Source organism: Embiotoca jacksoni, unplaced genomic scaffold (assembly GCF_022577435.1).
Source record: "Embiotoca jacksoni isolate LCO1_2020_lvr unplaced genomic scaffold, fEmbJac1.0.p SCAF_132, whole genome shotgun sequence".
NCBI lineage: Eukaryota > Metazoa > Chordata > Actinopteri > Embiotocidae > Embiotoca > Embiotoca jacksoni.
The window spans coordinates 189,701-215,435 of record NW_027185266.1 but is presented as its reverse complement, the minus strand read 5'-3'; the positions used below and the strand labels follow the sequence as shown (position 1 = coordinate 215,435).

The window sequence follows — 25,735 nt, the reverse complement described above, 5'->3', positions numbered from 1 at the left end:
TTTTTGAGGGAGGGGGGGGTTGCTTGCACTGAAGACGCCTGCGGGTGTTTTTGCCTGCTCAGCACAACTGCAGCCTTGTTTTTGTTCTTGTTCGTTACAGGTCATTGAGTCTTTTCCAGGTCATTGAAACTCAAGAGGGTTCCACGTGCCTGACACACCTGGCGTTGTCCAAACGCGTTAGGGCGGCACGGTGGTGCAGTGGTTAGCGTTGTCGCCTCACAGCAAAAAAGGTTCCGGGTTCAAATCCGGTCCTGGGCCTTTCTGTGCGGAGTTTGCATGTTCTGCCTGTGCTTGCGTGGGTTCTCTCCGGGTTCTCCGGCTTCCTCCCATCATCCAAAAACATGCACCTCAGGTCAGGTTACCTGGCGCCGCGCTAGTGGCAGCCTGCTGCAGCAGCTCCCCCCTGAGAGCCCCCCTGTTGTAGTGAAGAAATTTCCCCTCGGGGATTAATAAAGTGTATAAAATTAAAAAATAAATAAACGGAGACAGGGTCGCTATTTGGAGACTTTGGACTCGTGGCTCTTGTTTTTATGTTTTTTTTTGTTTTTTTGTTTGTTTTGTTTTGTTGCATGAAAAACGTGCTCGGTGTCCTCTCGTTAACCAGGCGAGGTTTCAAAGTCTCGGGACTCCGTGACTCCGCGCTCCACTTGAAGACGGCCAGGAGAAGCCGCCCGAGTCCGGAGTCGCAGCGCCCCGCAGGGCCTCCTTGGTCGTCTCCGCCCGCGTCGTTTGCAGATGTTGTTTCCAGATGTGGTTTGTTCTGTGCAGTGTCGGAGTCCCATCGAGACGCGCGCGTGCGGCTCTCTGCGGGGCCCACGCGGACCCCCTCGGATTGGGAGCGCTGATTAGACTTGGACCGGGTCAGCCTTTTGGACCCAAACTTGGGGCGTCCTTCACGTTGCCTGTAAGTCGTTGCACAGTGCTAATTGCACGTGATGACTTTACTTTGCTTTACTTGACTTTACTTTGGAAGATTAGGAGGGGGGGGGGGATACACTACATGGCCAAAGTGGTTTCAAGTCACTTTGTGTGGACAATTTCACAGGAAACACAATGTTTCAAAAACAGCCTTATCTCAGCGAGAGAAGCTCAAAAACAGCATAAAACTGCTTTACAGTGCCACGGCTTAAACTAATACTTAAACTCACACTCTCTCTATTTGTATTTGTGTGGATGAGTGTGTGTGTGTGTGTGTGTTGGGGGGGGAGAGAGAGTGTGTGTGTGTGTGTTTGTATTTGTGTGGATGAGTGAGTGGATGAGTGTGTGTGTGTGTGAGTGTGTGTTTGTATTTGTGTGGATGAGTGTGTGTGTGTTTGTATTTGTGTGGATGAATGTGTGTGTGTGTTGGGGGGGAGAGAGAGTATTGTGTGTGTGTTTGTATTTGTGTGGATGAGTGTGTGTGTGTGTGTGTTTGTATTTGTGTGGATGAGTGTGTGTGTGTTTGTATATGTGTGTTTGTATTTGTGTGGATGAGTGTGTGTGTGTGTGTGTGTGTGTGTGTGTGTGTGTTTGTATTTGTGTGGATGAGTGTGTGTGTGTGTGTGTGTGTGTGAGTGTGTGTGTTTGTATTCGTGTGGATGAGTGTGTGTGTGTGTGTGTGTTTGCATTTGTGTGGATGAATGTGTGTGTGTGTGTGGGGGGACAGAGAGTATTGTGTGTGAGTGTGTGTGTGAGTGTGTTTGTATTTGTGTGTGAGTGTGTGTGTGTGGGAGAGAGAGGGAGTGTGTGTGTGTGTGTGTGTGTGTGGGAGAGAGAGAGAGAGAGAGTATGTGTGTGAATGTGTGTTTGTATTTTGTGTGGATGACTGTGTGTGTGTGTGTGTGTGGGAGAGAGAGAGAGACTATTTGTGTGAGTGTTTTACCGCATTTATACAGAGAAACCCAACAATTCAAAAATTCCCACAAGGGAGAAACCACACATTATATATGTATAATATTTATATAATTCATAAAACACGGATTTAGTAATTAGTCACTTCAAAAAAATTGGAAGTTCATTTACATTTTTAGAGCAATTTGCAACTTGAACACTCAGTACCGTGGTGCGTTTAAGACCAGTCATCAAAACAACATGCGCAGATGTAACGGTATGTGTGAGTTTGTGTTTCACACGCTGATGTGACTTCTCTTCGTGACCTTTTAAGGACTGCGATCAAGGTGATCTGTGAAATACACGTATTCAGTTTTAATTCGAATGAGAAGGTTTCATTTCTGCTCTTTCAACGTGAAGCTCAATTTTTTTTTTTTTTTTTTTACCACGCGACGTAAACGCGACGGAAAGAGTTGGTAGCTGGTGACGTCAGCACGCTGGGCGCCAAATTTGTATCGCGCGAACGGCGCAACAACAAAGACAGCAGCGGACCGAGTGGTCCTGAGGATTTGTCCTTGAATGTCGGTGTTTTTTGGGTTTTTTTGTAAAGCTGTAGCCCTTCCAGTATGTCTCAACCGACTACATACTCGCCCAGCTTCAAACGTCCGGCTGAAATTTTGCGAATGAGGCGGAGAAGAGCCCGAAGCGAAGCCGGCGTCTTCTCCGGCGCGAGCGCCCCGGGTTCCGCTGACGGCCCCGGACAAAGCAGCTCGTCCCCGGCGGGAGTTCGCTCCTTCTCCCCGGGGCCGCTCTTCAACAGCCAGAACCGTCCGGGAGGTGGAATGAAACGCAGGAACCCTTTCGCGAATATCGAAAATACCTTCAGCCCCAAAAAGAAGCTTCTTATTTTTAACGACGACGGTAAAAGGGCGGAAGCCGCGGGTGGTAGTAAGACACCGACGGGAAAGGAGGGGGGCGAGGACGGGCCGACGAGGGGAGAGTTGCCTTTCGGGGCCTTGTTGACGGAGGCAGAAACACAGGAAAGGCAAAATAATACCAGCAAGGTTGGTTGTTATTGATTAACAGTATTTCATGTACTCGTCACGGAACTTCGAAATGAAACGTGAAATCTACGCGACAGCGTTGATATCAACCCCCACATTTACTCAAATAAATCATCATCTGTGTATTTTTACACGATTTTCACTTGAGCCGAATTGAAGTTCAAGCCCCTTTAATGGTTGCTGCACTGCATAAACACACTTATACATTTTAACATCGGCTTATTAAACAGTAGTCTTTTATTTCTACCTATTTTCCCCCTGACTTCCGTGTGCAGAAGCGTCTCTCTTTCTCAGAGGATGACTGTTTGAAGAAGAGGAGGAGGAGGAGGAGGAAGATGTCAAGAGTCCACTGCTGAAGGTAGGAGTTTTTTTTATTTTTTTTTATTTTACTTTTTATACAAGATGACATTTAATTCATTTGTATTATTGTTTTTTTGAATTTCCATTTGACTGATATAGCGCCAGATCACAACACAACAGGTTATTTAAGGTCAAAGCCGAGCTTGAAACAAAAGTTGCAGCATTAATTGTAAAAAATGAATAATCACAATCTCAATTCAGTTCTATTCAATTTTATTATTTCAGCGCCAAATCACAACGCAATTGGTCATTTCAAGGCCCTTAACGCCGTTAAATTCCCGACAGCAGAACTTTACAACGTTATAGAAAGGAACCCAACAATTCCCACGTAAGCTGCGAGGGGGGAAAAAAAAAACAAAAAAAACTCCCCTTTAACAGGAAGTAAAACCTCCAACAGAACCAGGCTCGGAGGTGGGCGGAGCCTGTGGGAGAGCAGAGAGAGAAAAGGGCAGCGCAGAGATCCAAAACATACACGCCCGCTTTGTATCTTTCACTAGTATTTAATACACTTATTTACCCCCCCCCCCCCCGCTTCTTCCCCAAAAATGTTTTCCCGCTCTCTTCCCCAGAGCCCGCAGAGCATCGCCCCCCGCCTCCATAGCGCCCCCCGTCTGCACGGAGTACCCGGCGGACTGGAGCCTGAAGACGCGCCTCCTCTTCACCTCGCCGCTCAGCCTGTCGTGGGCCGAGCAGCCCAAAGCCCAGGAGGAGGTGGCGGGCCTCAGCCGCCACTGCAGGGCCCAGTTCGCCCCCGTGCCTCACGCCCTGCAGGTTTTTTTTTAACGCGAGGAATCCCGATTGTCTCATAATGACAATAATAATTTGTATGACACTTGTCCTCCTCCCCTTCCTCCTCCTCCCTCCTCCTCCAGGTCGGTCAGCCTGTCGTCCCTCTACAATCTACTGAAGTCCAGACTGTGTCCGTACTTCTACCTCTGCTCCCATCAGGTGTGTGTTTGCTCAACTCGCACGTCATGAGTTCGTCGCGGTTACAAATGGTCGTGATGACGTTAATCCGTTGCGCGTGGCGTCAGTTCACAGTGTTGTTCAGAGCCGCCGGCCTCGGAGGATCCAGCGGCGTCGCCGCGGTAATCTCTCCGACCACCAGGGGCCTCCGAGAGGCCATGAAGGCCGAAGGTGAGACGACTCGGGTGGGGAAATTGCATTTGTTTCCAAAATGCACCTCGTGTCTGGCCAAAGAATGTTGTGTTGTTGTTTTTTGTTGTTGTTGTTGTTGTTTCTGTGACATTTTGAACTTTCCGCCAATTCGAAGTGGATTTTTATCGCTCCTCTAGCTGTCCCGAGTCAGCAAATTTGCAAATAATAACACACCGTGAAATTCGCAGCCACTTTTACCCTATTATATCTTTTTTAAATTTTTTTATTTAAGCCCCGTGTGACCGAATAGAAATAGATCAAATAGAAGTCAAAGGTTTCGATTTGTCTCTTTTTCTTTGACTTGCTTCTGACTGAACCAAGAAATGCGACCGCGTCAATCAGCGCCGATTCCTGTTGACCCGTCTTAGGTATCGAGTTCAGTCTCCCTCTAGTGGAGGAGAAGAGGAAGTACAAGGAGCAACACAGCCAAGAGGAGGAGGAGCAAAAGGAAAAAGAGGAGGGGCAAGTGTTTGTCATTCATCTTCTCTCTCTCTGTGTGTGTGTGTGTGTGTGTGTGTGTGTGAGCCACACTGAAAGTTTTACATTTAAAGAAGAGAAAAAAAAACAAGCTCGTAGTTTTTCCGTAATCAACAAGCAACATTGAATTTTTGTGAAAAATGAGGCCGATGCGGAAGCCGTGATACCGCCGAGCGCCACTAGAGGTCGGCTCCGAAAAATTCAAGTTGAAAATTCAAAGGCAATTAAAAAGTCATTTGGGTGTCGCTAAATAAAGTCGCTCCTTCTTATTCGTTTTTAAAATAATCCCATTATTAATTTGAAAATAAGCCTGAAAAAGATGGGTTTTTTCTCCCATAGCTTTTGTTTTGTTTGTTCCTTTCTTTCAGTTCACGCATACTTATTTTGGCAGTTCTTTGGCTGTATGGTTTTCAGACAATTAATATTCAAAGATCTTTTATTGACCGGATCCCGAGATCTTAACAGGTAGCACTTAAGAGGGAAAACAAGTTCGGAGACCGGTAAATATTACAGGGTGCAAATTTATGTGTAAATATGACATCATATCTATGTTTGTGTTCCAAGATTAAAAAGACAGGACCAAAAAAAAAAACCCATCAATTTTCATTTATTATCCCGCATCCGTGTTGTTCAATTACAGTGACGTGTAAAGAATAAAGATTAAAAAAAAAAAAAAAGCTTTGCATAGAGAGATGACGTTTTATTTGTAATACTGGCAAAAAAAAACATTCATATTTCAAAAGTGAGGTGAGACTGTACAGAGAAAATAAAACGAGCGGTTCGGCCGTTGAGATTCGTGAGGCGGCCGAGTTCGGGCGCAACAACTTTGGTACATTCCTGCGAGACAGATGTTGTAGTGCGTCGAGCGAAGTAATGAATCTTTTTTTATTTATTTTTTTTCGGTATGAAAATTTGAATAAAAGTGAGTTGTTGTTTTTTCCGCGTTAAAAATTTTATATATATATATTTGCTTGTTTCTTTTAGCCAAAAGTTCATCTTCATGCTCTAAAAATGTGTAAACGATGAAAAAAAAGAGTAGGTCCGGAGGGGGGGGGCAAAAAAATTCAAGTCTGTACGGCAAGGTGTGTGTGTGTGTGTGTGTGTGTGTGGTAACTTTGGTCGTACGGAAGCCCGTTTGCGCCAGAAACAGACAAACCAGGAGGTGAAAAGTTCAATTGGACAAAATGGGAGTCAAAATCAGAAGTCGTAAATGACGAGATATTAAATTCTGCCCAAAAAATGTTGACGTAATTTTGATTTGAAAAAAAAAAAAAATCAAAAAATCTGCGCTTCTAAACCTGACAAAATAAAAAATGTTGTTTGACCGAACAGGTTTTTCGTACGCGTCGTCTGTTTGTAGGTATGAAAATTGTGTTTTCGAGGAAACGAGGACACGAGTAGGTCCAGAGGCCAAAAGAGAAAAAAAATAATCATTTTTTTCAAAAATTAATAACAGCAATAGTCATTTTGAGATGTATCTTCCCTTTTTTTTGGGGACTTTGCATAATTTGCACTGCTTAGATTTGAATTTGTTTTGTAAAAAAAAAATAAAAAAATGTCAAGATACAAAAATTATGGAGAATAAAAAAAAAAAAAAAAAAGTCAGATATAGGACAAAATTCAAAATTGAGTTTGAATTCATTTTTCGTGCGTCATTTTTTTGGGGCTTCCGTATATATATATATATATGTATATATATTGTGTGCATAAACGAGTGCTTTCAGGTCTACATTGTTGTATTTGGATGTGACAGCCAAAGGCATGCTTTTACATTCATAGTGAGAGGGGGGAGGGGGAGGGGGGCGTGAGGGGAAGAGTAAACATTGAATGTACAAAAAAAGATTCCTTCAAAATTTTTGTTTTTGTTTTTTGTGTGTGTGTGTGTGTGTGTTACAAAAACTTCATGCTTCTTATTCTAAGTGGATTTTTTTTTTTCATACCGTTTAATGCGGGTCTAATCGGAACCCGATCCACGGTTAATATTTAATATCAAGTTCATTCGACGCCCCCAAAAGAAAAAAAAAATACACGAGCGGGCGACGTCACGGGTGTGAAGAAAAGTAAGAAATTGGATTTTTTTTTTTGGGGGGGGGGGGGGGGGGGAGGGGGATAATTGATTGAAGGGTGTTCAAAAAAATGTGAAAAAGAAATAAAATCTGAAGAGGAAGCTGTTGGTTGATAAAATAAAAAATTGGGGGGGGGGGGGGGAGGTTCCCTTCTCTCCCTCCATCTTGAATTTGATGTGACATGACGACGTGTTTTTGGATGCCGGTTGAGTTTCTTTCAAAATCCGCAGCCGTCGGTGCGCAACAACGTCCCGTTATTGTATTGCTCGAGGGTCAAAGGTCGGGGTTACCGAGGCGACCGCGACGCCGGGACGGCACGTCTTCAAACACTCATTGGCGCGGCCTCGGGGGGGGGGGGGGGGAGAGGACTCGCGTTGAGTTTGAAGGTCAGAGGTCCAAGTTCAAGGTCACCGTGACCTTTACCCCGCTTCCTGCTTCCCGTCCGGAACACCTTTGAGGGACTGTGTTGAAAATGTGGCACGAACAATCGGCGAGACTCTCGGTTCAGATAAAGTTAGAATTTTGGGAGGGGGGGGGGGTTAAGGTCAAAGGTCGAGGTCCCAGCGGGTTCCAATATCGGTACGAGATATCTGTACACCGTTTGCCAATCCTTCTTGTCGTTTTTTTACGACCCCGCGTTTAAAAGAATAAATAACAATAACGTGCACGTGTATTTTGACCGATGAAAAAAAAAGTTGAAATACATTCATTTGATTGATTGATTGTTTTTGGTACAGGACCTGTTTCTGTCTTTAGGAACCGGGTTTTTTGGGTTTGTTTTGGCGGGGCTGGGGGGTGGGGGTGGTGGGTGGGGTGGGGTGGGGAGGTATATTGTGTGAACTAAATGATAAATTGTGTAAATATCCCTCCAGTGTTAAAAAGTGCTCGCTGACTGAATGTAAAATATGGATTTTAAAAACCGAGAGATCTCGACCGCTCGTGGAAATAGGAAAAGGAAAAAAAAAGGGGGGGGGGAGCGGCACTTCCTGTAGATATCTATCTGTATGTAGTTTAAAGTGAAGACCCTCCTCCCAACCCCCCACCTCCTCCACCTTCCAGCGCCACCCACTTTTTTTTTTTTTTTCTTCTTTTTTTTTCTTCTAGATTTATACAATTTGTAAATTTTCCGATATATCATTTTTGTACACTTCTTCAAATGCCAGACTGGCCGTGAACCCGAAACAGTTCAGAAAGCAGACGTGGATCGAACGTACTTTCAAAATCATTCAAATACAATCAAAGCAAATGCAAACCCCCCCTACCCCCCACCCCACCCCCCCCAAAAAAACAAAAGTTAGTCACATTCGGATCACAACATTTCACCGACACGTCATTTAGAAAGTCACTTTTTCTGTCGATGAAAATACTGAATCGGCAAAAAAAAAAAAAAAAATCCAACGCTTCCGACCGGAGTCCAGTTGGGGGGGCTTGGGGGGGGGGGTCTTTTTCGTGAAGAAAGAAAAGCGTCGACGTGTGCAAAGTTACTCCAACTGTCAAAGTGAAAGAAAAAAAAATAATACATCCCCCGGTCTCCGATTGGTTGAAAATCCTGGCAGTTCTGATCTCGGCCCCTCCCCCTCGGTTCCCCCGAGGAAAAGAAAAGGAAAAGGCAGTGCGGGTTTCTTCGTGTCACACAGGTGAAAGCGTGGGTTTTTTACTAAAGTAGGTGCGAAAACATGTGCAGATGCAAGGGGGGAGGGGGGGGGGGGCATTTTTCCGAGAGGTCCGACGCGTCCGAATCGGCCTTCGTTATGAAAATGCAGCCGACAATAAATTAATCCCGAATCAGAAATTGGACCTCAAACCTCTGATACATTTTTTTTCTTCTTCTTTTAAACACCTCGAGTTTCCAGAAACCACCGTGAAGTTCACCGGGGGGGGGGGGGGGGGGGGGGGTCTCATTCCAGCCCGAAGGTGCTGGTCTCCTCCACGGCGGTCAGCATCTTCTCGTACAGCATCGAGAAAGACGGGTAGGGGGGCAGGTCCAGCCGGTTGAAGCAGGTGTGAGCTCTGGGGGAGAGGGGGAGGGGGGGCAGATCGTACAAAATGCGTTTTAAAGGATTCCGCTACGAAGCGAACTTTTGCCGAAATGAGCAAAATGACGTCACCACGGATTGCTGGCTTTTTTTTGGACCGCGCGCCGGTAACAGGCTGGATGGTCCCTCTCCTCTTTAGAAAAAGGCGGCCATTTCAAAATAAGATTTTTCAATTTCCACATTTGATAAGTGGTCTTTTTTTTCTCTCTCTATTTTCAATTAAATATGATTTAAACTTTACCCCCCACCCCCTCCGGGTCCCGACTTTTTTCAGGGGGAAAACCCGGGGCTCGTAAATACGCGAACCGTAAACGCTAACAGCGCCCAACCGTCAATTAAACTGTCGACGAGAGCGCGAGAACAGAGAGGGAAATTATCGTACGTATGTTCCGAACGTTCGGAGTTGCACCGAAGCACTTTTCCATTTATATATTTTTTTTTTTCGACCCGAAACCCTGGAAACGCTGCATGGGTTCGTTTCGCTCACCTGGGCAGCGAGGTGACTTTCCCCCACTTCTCCACGCAGAACCTGCGCGGCCCGTTGCTGCCTCGCAGGGAGGCGAAGCCCTCGTAAGGGATGCTGGAGGTCCCGGTCACAAACTGCGAAAAAAGAAAAGGAAAAAAAAAAAGAAGACAGGAAATAGAAAGTTGGACAAAAAAACGAGATGGAGGCGGGTGGACGCCGGGCGCTCTCCTACCTGCAGCAGCCGCAGCCTCTGCTCGTTGTTGAACCGCTCCACCGCCGCCCAGAACCACCGGATCACGATGTGGTTGTCGTGGTAACCTGCGTGAAGCACATCACAGGTTAAGAGACTTTATTCATCCCGCAGTGGGGGGAATTTGGTCATCGCAGCACCATATATGGGCGTAGAACTTTTTTTTTTTTCTTCTTCCTCCTTCTACCAGTGAAGGAAATACAGTTTTGCAGTTTTCTTGAATCTGGTTGAAATTCACGTGCTTATTTTGAGCGTTTTAAAAGATCCAAAGTCAATAAAAAAAACAACGGAATGGTCCGAATCTTTTACACTTAAGAATCTTTTAATTGATTTGCGGAGTGGACTTGAAGCCCCCCTCCCCCCCTCCCCTCCCCTCCTCTCCCCCCGTTATGATTCGCCGCCATCGTCCGAGCGTGGGTCTACCGCGTCCACACGTTAATGCCAACTCTGCACTTCCGCCGTCATTTCGAAATCAAAAAGCCACGTGGGTGTTTTTTTTTTTTTTATGAGAAAAGAACCCCCCCCCTCCCGGCGCTTTGCCAACCGTTGCCGGCCAATCCCCGTACGCCTCACGTCACCGCCGTTCTTATTGTAACGGTGCGAGTAACGGCCTAAAAAAAAAAAAAAAAAAAGTACCACAAAATGGAGTCGTAGGAACTTAAAAGGTTCTAATTCACACACACACACAAAAAAAAGTGTGGGAACTCCGTCCGAAAGTTCTCGAAACTGGGAAATAGTACCCCGCCGTCGGAAAAAACCCCCGCCTCAAGACGTCAAACTTTGCCCGACATTTATTTATTTATTATTACTTCATTCATTTAAAAAAAAAAATTTTTTTTACCTCCCCTGTACTCCGTGTTGTTCCTCCAGTCCGCCAGGTCGATCTCGGCTGTGCCGGCGATCACCAGCTCCAGCTCCCTGGCGTCGAACACGGACACCAGCCTGGCGTCCACCACCTGTGTGTGTGTGTGTGTGGAGGGGGGGGGGGGGCAAAAACACAGCTTTAACGTTTACCGGGTTAAAAAAAAGGAGTTTAAAAAAAAAAAAAGCTCCCGTACCTCGTAGAAGCCCCTGACCAGGCTCTCCGTCTGCTGCACCACCCCCCTCTCGATCCGCCACTTCACCATCCGCTCGATGTACTCCTTCTTGTTCTTCTCCGCCACGGGGATGTTGGCGCCGCCGGGCTTCAGCTCCCGTTCCGTTATCTGTGGGAACGCGTTTAAATTCCACCTTTTTGCCTCATAAGTCGCTGTTTTAAAAAAATAATAATAATAATTCTCGCCCTATAAAATGCATCGCGGAAACACACTCGCACACACACGAACGCGTACGTCTATCTTTGTGAAGGCGCTCGTTAACGGAAAGGCCCCTTTGGCCAAACCTCAACGGTGGAAGGTGCGGACGACCCGTCCGATCAACCCCATTTTGGCTCGCCGAGTGTTTAACACACACACACACACAGACACACACACACACACACACACGTGTACGTTTGCTTCACTATCCTCGTGCATTCCCCCAGCACCTCAACCTAATTCTAACCTCAACCGCCGGAGGGTGGGGGTTCCTCCATTTCGGTCAAAATTTTTTGGTTTGATTAAAAATAAAAAACTAATTAAAAAAATTACAAAAAAAACACTCTGACCTGTCCGAAAACCTCCTCGTTGACGGTGAAGGTGAGGTCCAGCATGTCTTCTATGTCGTTGTCCTTCATCCACTGGAGAGACTGGTGGAACTCCTCATCCAGGTACTCCAGGTCGCTCAGGTCACAGGGACTATGAATGTTGCATATAGAGATATATGTATATATAAATATACATATATTTATATATACATATCGGAGCATGTATATGCATCCGACACCGTGTAGAACTTACATGCGCAGCAGGCCTTTGTAGAAGGGTCTGGTGAAGAAGGCGTCCAGCAGGTACTGATGGATCAGCGCCAGGCCCAGAATGCGACCGCTGAACCGGAACCTGAAAGCACACGCGCACAAATCCATCGCTGATATTTGAGCTTTCGTGCGTGTGCGTGTTTGTGTGTGCGTGTGCGGAGAGTAAAACCGCACCATTCGTGATGATTGTCGACGAAGGCGGACATGGGGCTGATCTGAACGGTGTAGGTGTCGTTGGCGGAGTACTCGAACAGCCCGTAGTACGGGTTGAAGAGCTCCCTGGAGACCAGGAAGAAGAACTCTCGGGACGGGCCGCTGTAGTCCAACCTTGAAGACACGCAACGATCATACCTCTTTCTTTGCGTCGCAAAACATCCGCTCCATCTTGTCCCCCCCCCCCCCCAGAGACTCACCCCTCCTCCCCGACGAAGCTGACGTAGAGCTTGCTGCGCTGCAGGTCCTTACGGGAGTAGCACATGATCTGGTTGAAGGCGTCCTCCAGGAGGTGGTCGCGGCGGATGACCAGTCTGAGGGACGGCAACCAAAAAACAAACCAAAAAAAAAAAAAGAAAGACGAGTCAGAAGACGCGATCGCCGCGATGACGACGGGATCTGACGTTTTTTTTTTTTTTTTTTTTTTTTTTTTTTTGCGGTGCACGTACTTTAGCTTCCCCGGCCCCTGGCCGTATCCTTTGGTTTCCAGTTTCCGGTAGAAGTTCCGCAGCTTGGCCTCGAAGTCTCGCTTGTAGGGTGCCGGCGCTCTGGCGTTGGCTCGCTGAGTACCTACGTGGGGGAGGGGACGGGGAGGGGGGGGGGATGGGGGGCAAAGAGAGGAAGAAGCACTTGTTACCGCCGGCGACGGAGGGCGCGTTTCCCGCGGCCACGCTTCGCGACGTTGTCGCGGTAAGGTAGAGAACCGCCGACCGTGCGTGAAAGCGGACGCCGCTTCCGCGTCTGGAGAACGAGGCGGAAGCGGCGGGAAGCTGCAATACCGGCGGCTGCCGCTAGAGGTCGGCTCTGGAAAAAAGCCTCCGCAGTTCAACGAGTCGGTAGTCAAGGTGATAAAATTTGTAGTTATCTTGGTGTCGCTGGCTAAAGTCGCTCCTCCTTTACCCGTTTTCCGGCGGCCCGTCTGAAAATAATCCCGCCGTGGATTTAGAAAAATAAGAAGCCTCAAAAACAGGTGTTTGTTTTGTGGGAGGGGGGCGTGTCTGTTTGACTGACAGCCAAGCGGCGGCGGTCAGGTCACAGCCGGTATCGCCGGTCAGACCGAGTCGGCCGAATACGGCTTCGGCCCCAAAAAAGATGGGGAAACCCGGAGGCTTCGCGGCCGGCCGTCTTCGCCAACCGAAGGGGCAACGTCGCCGTCGGTTACCGAAGGCCAAATTATCCACGCTCATCGTGACTTTTTTTTTTTTTTTTTTTTTACCTGGTGAGTTCTGCGGGGAGGAGACGGGCGACCCCCGGGTCGGCGACTGACAGTAGCTGGGGTGAAGTAAGGCGTGAGGAGGCACGTAGGACATCACTTCGTCTTCGAACAGGCTGTGGGGGAGACGGGGGGTGGGGGGGGTGGGGAATCAAACTGAAAATGGCGGAAATGAGAATGGAGGAGAGAGAGCAGGAAGGACCGGAGGAATCTCACCTCAGCATCATGACGAGGTCGGCATCTCCCGACAGCCTGGCCAATCCCGACACTCCGTCCGCGCGGATCAGCTGCACCTTCTCCCTGTTGCCGCGGCGACAGCACACCGAGAATGACTCCCAGGTCGTGGTGTCGTCGTCGATTTATTTTGTTTCTTTTTCATATTTTTTTTAATTCCCCTTGTTTTGTATATTGGAATTTTTTTTGTTATATTTTATTTCAAACTTTTTTTTCTTTTACAGCAGTGGAGCGGTTTCCATGGCAACACCGGTTACCGTTACTTGTGAATGGCAAAATGTATAAGTGCTTTCAGACTTGCTGAAGTGAAAAAGTGCTGTGTAAGTGGAAAAAACATGTACTTGCCAATTGGTTAATGAGTGTGTGTGTGTGTGTGTGTGTGTGTGTGTGTGTGTGTGTGTGTGTGTGTGTGTACCTGAGCGGATGGTTCCGGCTGAAGTCCGGTTGTCTCTCCTGCAGAATCTCCAGGATATTTGGTTGTCGAAGAAAAGCCACAATCTTGTCGTTGTAAGCTGGAAGACGAGCGGACGGAGAACGCCGGTCAGATTTGACAAAACCTATAAGTGTGTGTGTGTGTGTGTGTGTGTGTGTGTGTGTGTGTGTGTGTGTGTGTGTGTGTGTGTGTGTGTGTGTGTATATACTGACCCACTGGCACAACGTCTTGGCACTGCCCCCTGTTGGCGGAACTGAAAGTGCTGGAGGGTCGCGGGAGGACGGGGGGGGCCGGCATGTCGAGGGTCTTCCCCCGCCTGCGGAGACGGGAGGGTTGGACAACATTACGTAACACACAAGTGTTCCTGTGTACATCAGTGAAAAGGGAGGGGGGGGGTTCTCACCAGTCTCCGTGGGCTGACCTCCCCGGCGCTGTGGCTGCGTTGGCGGGTCAGGTGTTGGCGGTGGGCCAGGACGCTGGGGGGGCCGCGAGCTCTGGAGGGGCAGCCGGGGGTCGATGAAGGTGGTGGCGCGGCAGTTGTGGTCCACGAAGAAAGGCTGAGCGTCCCGACAGGGAGACCGGGGGGAGGGGAAGCATCACGCGTTAGAATTCTTCCTTCCTTCCCTTCCTCCCTCCCTCCTTCCTTTCCTCCCCCCTCCCTCCTGTCTTTCTCCCTCCCTTCTTTCCTTCCTTCCTTCTCTCCCTATCTCCCGTCTTTCTCCCTTCCTTCCTCCCTCCCTCCTTTCTTTCTCCTTTCCTTCCTTCCTTCTTTCTTTCCTTCCTTCCCTCCTTTCTTTCTCCCTTCATTCCTTCCTCCCCTCTCTCCCTCCCTCCCTCCCTCCCCCCTCACCTTGCCAGTGTGATCGTGCTTCATCTCCCAGCCTCGGGGCAGCTCCAGCTGCTTGTTGGCGAACATGTTGAGGAAGGCCACCAGGTCCCTGTTGTGCTGGTAGCGCTCGTAGTGGTGAGCATCCCGGCGAACCTTACTGATCATATGCTTCAGACACGTGTTGGTGGTGAACATGCGGTAGGCACTCTTGAGGGGGGAGGAGAAGGAGGAGGGGGGGGTGGTGGCAGAGGACACGCAGAAAGGAGAGAGGCTTCGTATTATGATATGCAATCGCCGTCATTATGCCGTAGAAAGACAGATAGACAGACAGACATAGAAAGACAGACAGACAGAGCGTCCTTACAGGGTTGGAATGCAGCACAGTGAAGAAGTCGGGGCTGGTGAGGAACTTGGCGCTCGGCGACTGGAGCAGCAGCGAGAGACGAGATCTGGAAGTGGGCGGAGCCACGCTGTTGTCCCTCCGCAGCTCTGCAGCGAGGACACACACACAATCCGTGTCCAAAACCAAACCGAAAGAAAGAGCACAAACGAGGCTGAAAGACGGAGCTACCAGGAGGGGGGCGGAGCTACGCGGAGGGGGCGGAGCTACCTGGGATCGACGGGGTGCGCGTCGGTCTCGTCCGCCGGCAGCTCGTTGGCCGGCTGCTCCTCCGGCCTGCTGTCGTTGGTTATCGTCCGGCGTATGCTCTGATACCTGTTGGACGTGGTCGGTTACCACGGTGACGGGTGAAACGACTTTTAACACGTGTGTGTGTGTGTGTGTGTGTGTGTGTTGTTTTTTTCCGAACCTGCGGTTGAGCTGCTCCATCTGCTGGATGGAGTTGGACCTCTGGAGGGTCTGGGGGGAGGGTGGTGCGGTGGGGCGCTGCCACGTTGTGGTCCGGTTCACGTGGTCCACGTAGAAGATGCGACCGTGGCTGTCGATGCGAGCCTCCCAGTCTGGACACACACACACACACACACACACACACGTGGTGAACACACGGGAAGAAAACACACACGCTTTCTTTCTTTCTTTCTTTCTTTCTTTCTTTCTTTCTTTCTTTCTTTCTTTCTTTCTTTCAAAATTCAATTGAATGTTGGAGATTTTGATCGGGACAAAGACGTACCATGAAGTTACAGAAGGGATGGAAGACGAAGCTTTCAAGTAAATATTGCACAATACGGTATCCAATTTCTCCTTGAGTTGTGTTTTAATGCACACGCACACACACACACACACACACACACACACACACACACTCACTGGGCGGCAGCGGCTCATCCACTCGCTGGTAGCGACTGATGTCATGGCGGATAGACGGCAGGCAGCGAACAGACGGGTGGCCGTTGACCTGAGCGGTGGCACCTGCACACACACACACACACACACACAATAAGATGTCATTAAAACTGCACAACCGCAGTTTGCATCCCGTTACATGCAAGACATTCACAGCACTGAGTCTGAATAATGCTCCGGTCGTTTAATAAAACCCTCATTTATGGAATGACATATTTGATTGACACCTAAAATGTCTGTTGTTTTGTTCTTTTGTTGAAAGTGCTCGTGAATAAAAAAAAAAACCACATCCCATTAACATCCATCTCACCTGCCTCTCTCTCCCCCACCACCGTCCCGCTCTCACTCTCCTGGTTCTGGGCGGCGGCGGCGCCTCCTCCCGAGGCCTGCGTGGTGGTCCTCCTCCTCCTCCTCCACACCTCCCCCGCCTTCTCCTCCAGCTCCTCCAGGGAAACTCCGCCTTCGGCTCTCGCGCCTGCATTCAACAAAGAGCATCGACGGTAGGACCAGAATTACACCGCTTATGTGTTTAATATTGTGTGATTGTGTGAGTAAGTAAAGATATTTTCAGTATGTTTTTAGAAATCATATTTGATCATCCACAAGCACGCACAAAACACCCACCGGCCTCAGAAGCCCCGCCTCCTCCCTCGGCCGCGTGGCCGCCGGTCGGAGCGGGCGCCGCTATTGGCCCGTTGGCCTCGCTGCTCGACGACTCCGCCCCTTCCTCCTCCGCCTTCGGAGCCACTTCTTTCCCGGTGTCCACCTCCTTACATATATATTAAAAAAAACAACAACAACAACAAACAAAACGTTTTACAAATAACCTTCCAAATAACGCGGAGTGGTTTACGAACGCGGTTGACAAACCAATTCAAAAATGATCACACAAATATGAATTTCCCGGTTAATCAAACTACAAAAGCTTTTGGCGCAGATCACCTGACGTCAAAATAGGACACCGGGCTACGGTGAAAAACGTTCAAGGCTTCTCCGGCAATAAAAATAGTCCATTTAAAAAAACAAAACAAGGATTGTTGCAGGGCGGGCGTTTGGAGTCTATTCAGTACCTATCGACATGTGCGCCCCTCCGCCACCAGGGGGCACTGCCGTCAACCGTTTACTAGTTGACATGAAAATAAAAGGAAAAAAAATAGGCTGCACATGTAGAGCGGGTTGCCCCTATTAGTCTTAAAAAGGTTGGCAGTTGGATTCCCCCGGTCCACGACGAGTGACATTTGGAGTCCCTGTGGGAAAATGATTGAATTCAGCCTCAATAAAAGTCCAGTTTCCTTTTGATATGAAACCTAGATGGATCCTGACCTGGATGACCTGGAAGCCCTCGGACGGACGTGGATGCTTAATGACCTACAATGTGTAAGACGAGCGCGAGACAAACGACATACTTTCTCGTCAACTGCCTTGTTGTTTATTATTATTATGATTATAGAGGCGCCAGGGAACACTTAGAACGGAAACAAGACACCGGCCGGAATTTGAGTGTATATTATATCGTTCGATACGGTCATTGAACCGTATCGAGACGGACACTCGACCCGCTCCGTTTTACAAAAGGTAGTAACACGATAAAGCGTAAAAATGGACGTCCGGCAATAAAACGAGACCCGATCCGCTCACCTGGATGGGCGACAGAGGACCAAGCGACGAAGCGCAGGGTACGTCCCGGTTCGCCGCCACCCCGAGGCTCCGCTCCGGACCGGTGCGCTCCCCCGCAACCTCCCCCGGTCCGACAGCCGTGGCCGCCTCGGGCTCGCCTCGGTCGCCAGGGGCCAGTTCCTCGGTGACCTCCGGCGCTCGGGCCAACGCCCCGGCCGGCGACATCCCTTCCTCCGCCGGGTCTCCGGCCAGGCCTTCTGCCGCCGCGGCTCCGGGCGGTTCATCTCCCGCCGACTCGGCGCCAGCAGAAGGGCCCGCTTCCGCCGCGGCGCCGGGTCCGTCTTCAGCCTCGGCCCGCGGCCCCACCGGCTCGGCTTCCGATTCCAGATTCCCCAGCCGAAACTCCGGCGCGGCTGATCCCCCCGACGGGTCGGCGCCCGGCCGCGCCTCCTCCGCTCGGTCCCTCTGCGGCCCGGGCATCTCCTCGTCCTCGTCCGAGTCGATGTGCAGCATGGCGTTGAGCCGCGTGTCCGTCGGGAAGCTGGAGCGGAGTTTGGGCGAGGGCCCCGCCACCGGCGGGTCCCCAGGGCTCCCGGGAGCCTCGATGGCATCCAGGTAGTCGTTGAGCGACACCTGCCGGTGGGCGTGGCCACCCACGGCCGTGCCCAGCAGGTCCTCGTCCGCCGTTTGCCCGCCGGCGTCCCGCCACACGCTGTCGTCGCCGTAGTAACAGGCGCCGTTGACCAACGCCGAGCCCTCGTCAGAGCCGGTAGGAGACGGCCCGCAGGTGACGCGCGACCCCGACGAGGGGTGGGGGAGGTCGTCGTCATCGGAGGGGCTGCCGGGGTCGCCGTTCACTCCGCCGCCCATGATGGCTCCCATTGCATCTTGGGAAGCTTCTGAAGGGAAAGGGGGAGGAAAGGGGGGTGGGGGTCGGACGAGGAAGGGAGACGTTAGCAGAACAGAAAAGGAAAGGGGAACCTTCCCACCGGTCGCGTAAAACACTTGACGTCGAGGCTAACTGCGTATTTGCCAAATACCGAACTATTCCTCGGAAGTTCGAGACAGAACTGCGAGTTGTCTTTTTTGTTGTTGTTGTTTTTGGGTGTTTTATCAGATAAAAAAAAAATCCTCTTCTATGTTATTCTTCGCTCGGAAGCGTTGTCGTTCAAGCGGCTAAGTCGTAAAAAAAAACGCCGTTGCTAGGCGACCCGCAACGCGGACGGGCGTCTAGAAGGCCACAGAGGCTAACGATTTATTTTACGAAGGCGGGGGAAAAAATGAGGCCGTCGGGAAGATGGACATTTATCTAAGTTAAGAAGACGAACTCTACGTAAAAGACGCGCTAATTATTTATGTCAGCCCCCCCCACCCCCAAAAAATATCAACACACACACACACACACACACACACCTTCTTGTCCAGTGGAGGTGATGTCCACTCTGAACAGAAGCTGCCCGCTCACATGGTCCGTAGGGAGTCGGCGACACAAGCTGTAGGTCACCGGCTGATCGCTGCGTACACACACACACACACACACACACACACACACACACACACACGTAGTCATATACTGTAAGACATATATCATATCAATAAATATTGCTTAATTCCTCGGCGCCGTTCGCTCACTCGGCCGCGGGACCCTCCAGAAGCCTCTGCACGGGGACGATCAGCTGGCCCAGGAAGCGCTTGATGATCGGCCGGCTCTTGGCGAACTTGTCCTTCACCTCGATTTCCAACACGTCGGTCATCAGAGCCACGAAGGTGTATTTCTACGGGAGGTTTGAAAAACAACAACAACAAAAAACATCTGTTGAGGTTGGCTGTAGTGTTAAATCATTTTTAAATCCAAATGTAATGACTATTTCTACGGTGCTACTTTGCAGTGAAAATCCTAATCCAGGAAATGTTAAAGACAACATTATTGGGACCAAAAAAAATGTCACCACAAGTTTGCTTACGTTGGCCACCAACAGCAAACTTCCCTCGATTTCAATGCGAACGCGCCATTGTTTTTGTCGAGGTTGCAAATTCCGCGCTATGTAATCAACATTAACAATCGGCGTTGAGAACCGTTGGCTTTTTCAATGCTGGAATGAAAGCCCCTCCCACCCCCCCCAAAAAAACAAAAACGTAAAAGACGTCACAACACCCGAGTAACGCGGTAACAGCCGAGCGTCTGGCTTAAAAAGTTCGAATGGTGTCTCTGGCCGAAAATAGGCGGAGCTAGTTGAAGTTCAAAAGAAAAGAAGGGTTTGAAGGATTTACAAAAGTCTCTCCGCGATTAAAAGCGTGTGGAAGTCCTTTGTCGGTGACATCACGGTCTACGAATATTAGAGGTATTCTAATTTATTTTTAAAAATTTTTTTTTGGGGGGGGGGGGTTGGGGGGGGGACCGAGAATCGGAAACAAAGCGAGTCGTCTCTAAAATGACGCTGCCGCCCTTTAATGCCAACGGAGAAAAGGTTTGCCACGAATCCAATTCGCCTTTCGGGGGGGAAAAAAATTGTACCTCGCCGTAAATTGGCGGCGTCGCGGGCCCGGGGCCTCACGTTTGCGTACGGGTATTTGTGGTTGCGTGTAGGCCGCGTTTTGGCGCTGACCTCCCCCCGCCACACGGGGTTGGTGGTGTTGGCTACGATGGAGGAGCGCCTCTCGTGGCCGTGGTGGGTGAACTTGGGGAGGCCGCTCCTCTTCCCGGGCTGGATGGACATCTTCAGGTAGGGGTCCGGGTTGAAGAACATGCCCTTCTTCAGGCCCGCCGCCCGGATGTCTGAAAGTGGGGGTGGGGGAAGGGTGGGAGGAGGGGAGGGGAGGGTACAACAACTTCATGAGCATTTTGTTTTATCTTTCACCCCCACACCCCTCCCCACCCAGTGACAAGCCCTTCGCTCAAACCGTGCCTCTCACCGGACAGGGTGAAGCTGACGAGTTTTCGACAGTGCTCAGTCCCCGATTGGTCCTCCACTCGGTCCTCGCTGCTCACCTGGTGAGAAAACAACCAATAGGAGATGGGCTTGGGCGTGGCCATTTCCATTTGGAAAGTGACAAAGCTCTTCTTTCTTGGCTCTGTTCGATTAGAAAACGGCGATCGACCGGGAACCGAGAAACGCGTTGGGCGAAACCGTTGGGCGAAACGCATGAGATTGTGATGCCGAGGTCAAACGGGGACGCGTCAAGACGAGGGAGGCAGCGGTCCGCCCTCGCTCTGTTCGCTGTCCTCCGCCGACTCCCGCTCTCTCAATTCGTCTCCGGCGTTGCCGAAATTGTCGTCCTCCAAGGTAAAAAACAAAACAAAAAAACAACACAAATTAAGCGTGTAAGCGGCTTCCGTTTCTACGGTTACGGGGGCGATGCCCAAAGGAAACGTGGAAAATGTGACGATTCGACCCGAGTGTCCGCCTTAAACCTCGCCACTACGGCAAAACGTGAAATAGCCACGCTCTGGCGCGTGTAAGCGTGAAACTTACACGCGGGTAAAGAATCCAGGAGGTGACGACGGTCTTGTTGGGGGTTGTTTGGTTTTTTTGGTTTGTTTCGTAACCCCAACCCACGTGATTTTAAAAGCTGTACGTTTCTTTTTGTCTTCCTGTAAATGGCACTGCGATGCGTTTCATTTTCATTCTCTGTCCGCGGACGGGAAAAGCGTGCCTATTTCACGCTTCGACGCGATTACCGTAGGAATTCAGCGCGCTAAATTCCATCCCAAATCTTCCGATCCAGTCGACGCTAGTAAAGTTCAACAACGATGAAATCAGGCAGTTTTAGAAATACGACGACTCCGTAGGTACACGTGCGGCGTTCGAGGAGGCTTTGGCGTATTTCGACGCCGTTTATCGTAGCGTCGGAAGCGGTCGCCGTTGGCGATTAGCGTGGCGCGGAGACCGGAGCGTTGGCCGTTAGCGGAGAGCGCTCTTCTAGTTTCGCGAGTGACGTCGTCGTTTAAAATAAAATTTAAAAAAAAATAAGCGAGGGGGATGAGGAAAATGGACAGACACACACAAACACACACACACACACACACACACACCCCAACGTACCAGTACTCCGGGGTTCTTGACGGTGATACAAGGAGTCGTTGCTCTTAATGCTCCACTTACGCCGTGATAGTATTTAAAGCAGATCTTTGTCTCTGCTGCAGAAAGAGCACATGCAAAAAAACACTTGTTTTCATTTCTCGGCAAAATATATATATATTTTTTTATAGAAATTCTGTTATCGCAATACGGGTTGTATATATAAGTACGTGTCGGATATGTTTGGGAGGTTCTGCCATATTTACCATAAACCATGTTTATTCGGGTTTTTTTGTTATTAGTTATATTTATATAACGAACTTATATTAGTTAAGGTAAATTTTGAGGGATCTTTTTTTTTTTTCCCGGTCATGTTTTTTGTGTTTTAAAGGCTAATTTGGTGTCCGACCTTCTTTTTTTTTTTGATTCAGATTTATTCACATAGCTGAGCTCCACCAAACCAGCTGAATAAGTTTTTATTTTTTATTTTATGTGAACAATTAAAAAAAAAACACGTAACGTTATAGCTAGCAAGTAGTTAAGCATTTTTTTAATCGCAAAATGTGTATGTTAACATTTGGGGCGGGTTCAACATCCACCGAAAACGTCCCGAGTCGTAAAATATAAGTTTTATTTTTTTTAAATAGTCAAAATGGAAAAAGCAGAAAGTGAGAAAAGTGCTTTCCCAAACTGTTCAATTCAACATTTCCCATAATGCACCAAATTTTAAACAAACAATTTAACGACTTTGTTTTTGCGGTCATATCAAATCTTTACGACATCCTCAGAAACCTTGAGAAAAAAACTCCTTAATTAATTAACACGTAATTAATACGTAATGTAATTAGCGTAAGTTAAAAATAAATAAATGGGGGGGGGGGGGCGTCCACTCACGCTCCATGAAGTAGGTCCCTGGCTCCAGTCTCCACACGATCTGTCCTCTCTGGGTGCCGTTCACTCCGCGGTTCTTGGAGTCCCACTCGTTGGCCACGCACGTCTCATCTGTTCATAAAGAAAAATAAATAAATAATAATAATAATAACAATCAATAACGCATACGTTCGCATTCGTACGATGCAAATTATTTTATTTTTTGGGGGATAAATCGGACAAGAAGCGGTGAGCTGCAGATCGTTAGCGACGCGTGCGGTAAACGGCGTGAATTTGTTGTTGTTGTTTTTTGCGGAAATAGCCGAACAAAGTACGCAAACAGAGCAGTAAACAAACAGTCACTCGTTTTTCCTTGCCTCTTTCGGACATTTTTTACCCCCTTTAAATAAGGAGTATTTTACTCCGAGCTTATGTGTTGGGTTCTCCTGTGTGATGTTCCGTCGTTGGGACATTGCTGAATTGTTGGGTTCTTCTGAACTGTTGGGTTCTCCTAAAAGGTTGTGTTCTCCTGAATGGTTGGGTTCTCCCGTGACGTTCCGTCGTCGGGACTTTGCCGCGTTGGGATTTGGCGCTACGTAAATAAAATCGAATTTATGTTTATTTTTGGGGTTCGTCTTTACTTTTACTTGTTTTAATTAGTCTGCTTCCGTTTTTAGTTTCTGCTCGTTAAAAGGGAGTTTTTTTTCCCCCTCCCAACTGTCACCCAGCGCTCGCTTGACAAAATACATTTTTAATAAGCTTATTATATTATAAACTCTGCCTTTTCTTTTCTTTTTTGTTCTCGCTGTTAGAATGTTTTTAGGGATTTTGGGGAGGTAAGTTCCCGGTTCCTGAAAGAAAAAACCTGAACATAGGTCAGATACCAAATCTGTGTGTGTGTGTGTGTGTGTGTGTGTGTGTGTGTGTGTGTGTGTGTGTGTGCGTGCGCGCGCTGAGTCATCAAACATTTACGTGCACGGCAATGTGTAAAGGATTACAAATGGCCCATGTCCTAATCGATCAGTGCTGATGTCCCCACACACACACACACACACACACACACACACACACACACACTTGAGGCGGTGGCGCTCCGGCAGCCAGGCTGGAAACGTGAAGAAAAAAAAAAGATGGGAGAGATCAGCTTTCACTGGTGCTCTGCAATCTTTCTCTCTTTCTCTCTCTCTCTGTCTCTCTCTTTGTCTCTCTCTCTCTCTCTCTCGCTCCCACACATAATTGACCACCTGTGTTTGAAGATGACCTCATCTTAAACACGGTGTGCGTTTCAGCTGAAAAGCTGCTTGTTCACACCTGAAAGTCTGAGATGGGCTTTTCTTTATGAAATCTATTATATAAAAAAAACCCATATCTTTTTGTTCTTTAAGCACAACCTATGTGGATTTTTTTTTTCTAGGACTTTTTTTCACCAGCCTGAATTGACCTTTTTTTTCTGGATCATAGTAGTATATACTTGCAAATAAAATAAAATAAAATAAAAAATTCCCAAAATACTTTTAATACCCTTTAGAGTAAACGGTGTTCCCTTTGAGATACACTTCCACTACAAGGTAGAAATATTTTTTTTAAAAATTAACGTTGAGGTACATTAAAGTGATATCACTTTTTTTTTTTCACTTTTCAATTGAAATATTCACTCAGATATTTATATTTTTGGCCGAAAAATTAAACATCACGACCGCCCAGGAAGAAAGCACTTCGGTTTAATGTGTGCGTGAGGACGATGTAATATAAAGCTGAGTCAGTGTCGCTTTTCTTCAGTTTAACCTTCTCCCTTCTGCCTCACCATCTTCTTATGCACACACACACACACACACACACACACACACACACACACACACACGTACGCTCTGACCTTGAGATGACCGTCCGACAGCCGTTTTCATTACCGGCAGTTTTGGGAAATGGAAGCAAGAGACGGGTGAAGGTTGCCAACAACGATGACGAGAAAGAAGGAACCAAGAACCATAACGCGGGTCATTTTGTTTGTTTGTTTGTGTCTCCCGAAAGGTCTTGGTTTTAGCCTATCCAAAAATACGAAAAGATTTACGCCCACTAAAATACGGACATTTCTGGCAACTTTCGTGAGTTTTTGAGGAGCGCCTCAAAGCCGCCGAATAGGCAATTTATCCTGTTACGGGGGAGGGCGGAGAATAATGGGAAGAAAAAAAGAACGATAATTCCTTTGAAATACAGCGTTCGTTGCTCGGGCTCCTAATTATAAGGAATGGGGGGGCGCAACGAAGGCATCTTCGTCCCGCTCTTTATCGCATCTGGGGAAGTTTACACGCTGGCAGCAACGTAGACCGCTTGTGAGCCGGAGACCGCTTGTTCTCGCCGAAGTCCGCACGCGTGGGCAAATTTTCGCTCATCTGAGAAATAGCTTTGCGTTTTTTTTTGTACCGGCCCGTGCTGTACGTCTGTATTGCCGTTATCTGCCCCTCTGATTCCGGTTGTGTTTGAGGTTTAAAGGTAGTTTAAGAGGGGATGGCGGGGGGTTTCCTCACCGATGTGGTACAGGCCAATCCAGTCGGGTGGCGTCCACTTCCTCCTTGATGTCCCAGGAGATGACCAGATGGCCGACGCCGAGGGTCAGCTGGTGGGTGGACGCCGTGAGCGACGAGCGGCTGTCCGAGGTCACCAGGTCCGTGTCGCTGTTGGCCCGCTGGAGCCCTGCCCCCGGCGCTTCTGTCTGGCACCCCGACGACGCGGAGGAGGAGGAGGCGGACGGTGAGGCCGAGGCGTCACCGCCGGCCGCCGCCGCCGCCGCTGCCTCCTCCCGGACCGAGAGGCCACGGAGGTTGTCAGGGCCGATGGTGTACGGCCGGACCGTGCGGCGTGCGCCGGCGCACCGCCAGCAGGTGCTCCCGGGCACTGCCGTTGGGCGACGATGACGGGGACGAGGCGGCGGGGGGCGGTGGCGGCGGCCGTCGCCATGGTCTCGGCGGGGAGCGGAGGGGGCGAGAAGCGGGGAGGAGAGGGGGAGGAGGGCTGGTGGTGAGGATGGTGGTGGTGGCGGTGGTGGTGGTGCGGGGAGGAGGGGGCGGAGGAGGAGGTGGTGGGATGGGGGCGGGGGGCGAGGGGGGGAGGACAGCGGTTGCGAGGGAGGGGCGAATGGTGGAGGTGGAAGGTGGCGAGCCGTAGAAAGGGAAAAAAAACAAGGAGGGAAAGGAGGTGCGGATGGGCTTTATTTTTTGGGGGGAGGGACGCGAAAGGGAGAAAAAAAGATGGAGGTCGTAAGGGGGGTGGGGGGGGAGACGGGAGTCGAGATGGTAGAACGCCGCAAAACGGTTTGAGAAATGTGAATTAGGGTTCCTTCAACGAAAGTTGTCGAGGGCCCCGGCGGCATGTCTTTGGGCAAGGCACTTCCAACGGGTCAAACGAAAACGAATTCTCTCCACCTCAT

At 49.2% G+C, this 25,735-nt stretch overlaps 2 protein-coding genes across 2 annotated transcripts; one reads left to right on the top strand and one right to left on the bottom strand.

Annotated features, from left to right (window-relative positions):
- Positions 1-1,197: 1,197 nt before the first annotated feature.
- Positions 1,198-5,610, top strand: LOC138196811 (protein downstream neighbor of son homolog). The gene is made up of 7 exons (XM_069147174.1): positions 1,198-2,873; positions 3,149-3,224; positions 3,459-3,561; positions 3,803-3,986; positions 4,023-4,181; positions 4,268-4,370; positions 4,760-5,610. Exons 1-7 carry the CDS (start codon positions 2,436-2,438, stop codon positions 4,993-4,995), a joined length of 1,299 nt encoding a protein of 432 aa, XP_069003275.1. The 5' UTR covers positions 1,198-2,435; the 3' UTR covers positions 4,996-5,610.
- Positions 5,554-25,735, bottom strand: LOC138196810 (E3 ubiquitin-protein ligase HECW2-like). Its single transcript, XM_069147173.1, is given in 36 exon segments — positions 5,554-8,944; positions 9,458-9,570; positions 9,669-9,754; positions 10,528-10,642; positions 10,745-10,891; positions 11,332-11,461; positions 11,564-11,662; positions 11,755-11,907; positions 11,994-12,107; positions 12,243-12,363; positions 13,010-13,122; positions 13,223-13,306; positions 13,656-13,752; positions 13,886-13,967; positions 13,969-13,989; positions 14,077-14,157; positions 14,159-14,230; positions 14,524-14,709; positions 14,867-14,991; positions 15,113-15,125; positions 15,127-15,217; positions 15,312-15,462; positions 15,770-15,871; positions 16,116-16,280; positions 16,430-16,574; positions 17,444-18,321; positions 18,836-18,936; positions 19,055-19,197; positions 20,029-20,198; positions 20,336-20,411; positions 21,466-21,560; positions 22,336-22,443; positions 24,837-24,864; positions 24,866-25,159; positions 25,161-25,644; positions 25,731-25,735. Coding segments are annotated over 36 exon segments (5,100 nt in total). The 3' UTR covers positions 5,554-8,832.

Excerpts from the sequence above, each read along its gene's own strand:
- LOC138196811 (XM_069147174.1), top strand. The coding sequence starts at position 2,436 with ATGTCTCAACCGACTACATACTCGCCCAGCTTCAAACGTCCGGCTGAA. Across the intron at positions 3,987-4,022 it reads GCAGGGCCCAGTTCGCCCCC|GAATCCCGATTGTCTCATAA; the intron begins GTGCCTCACGCC and ends TTTTAACGCGAG. Across the intron at positions 4,371-4,759 it reads AGAGGCCATGAAGGCCGAAG|GTATCGAGTTCAGTCTCCCT; the intron begins GTGAGACGACTC and ends GACCCGTCTTAG.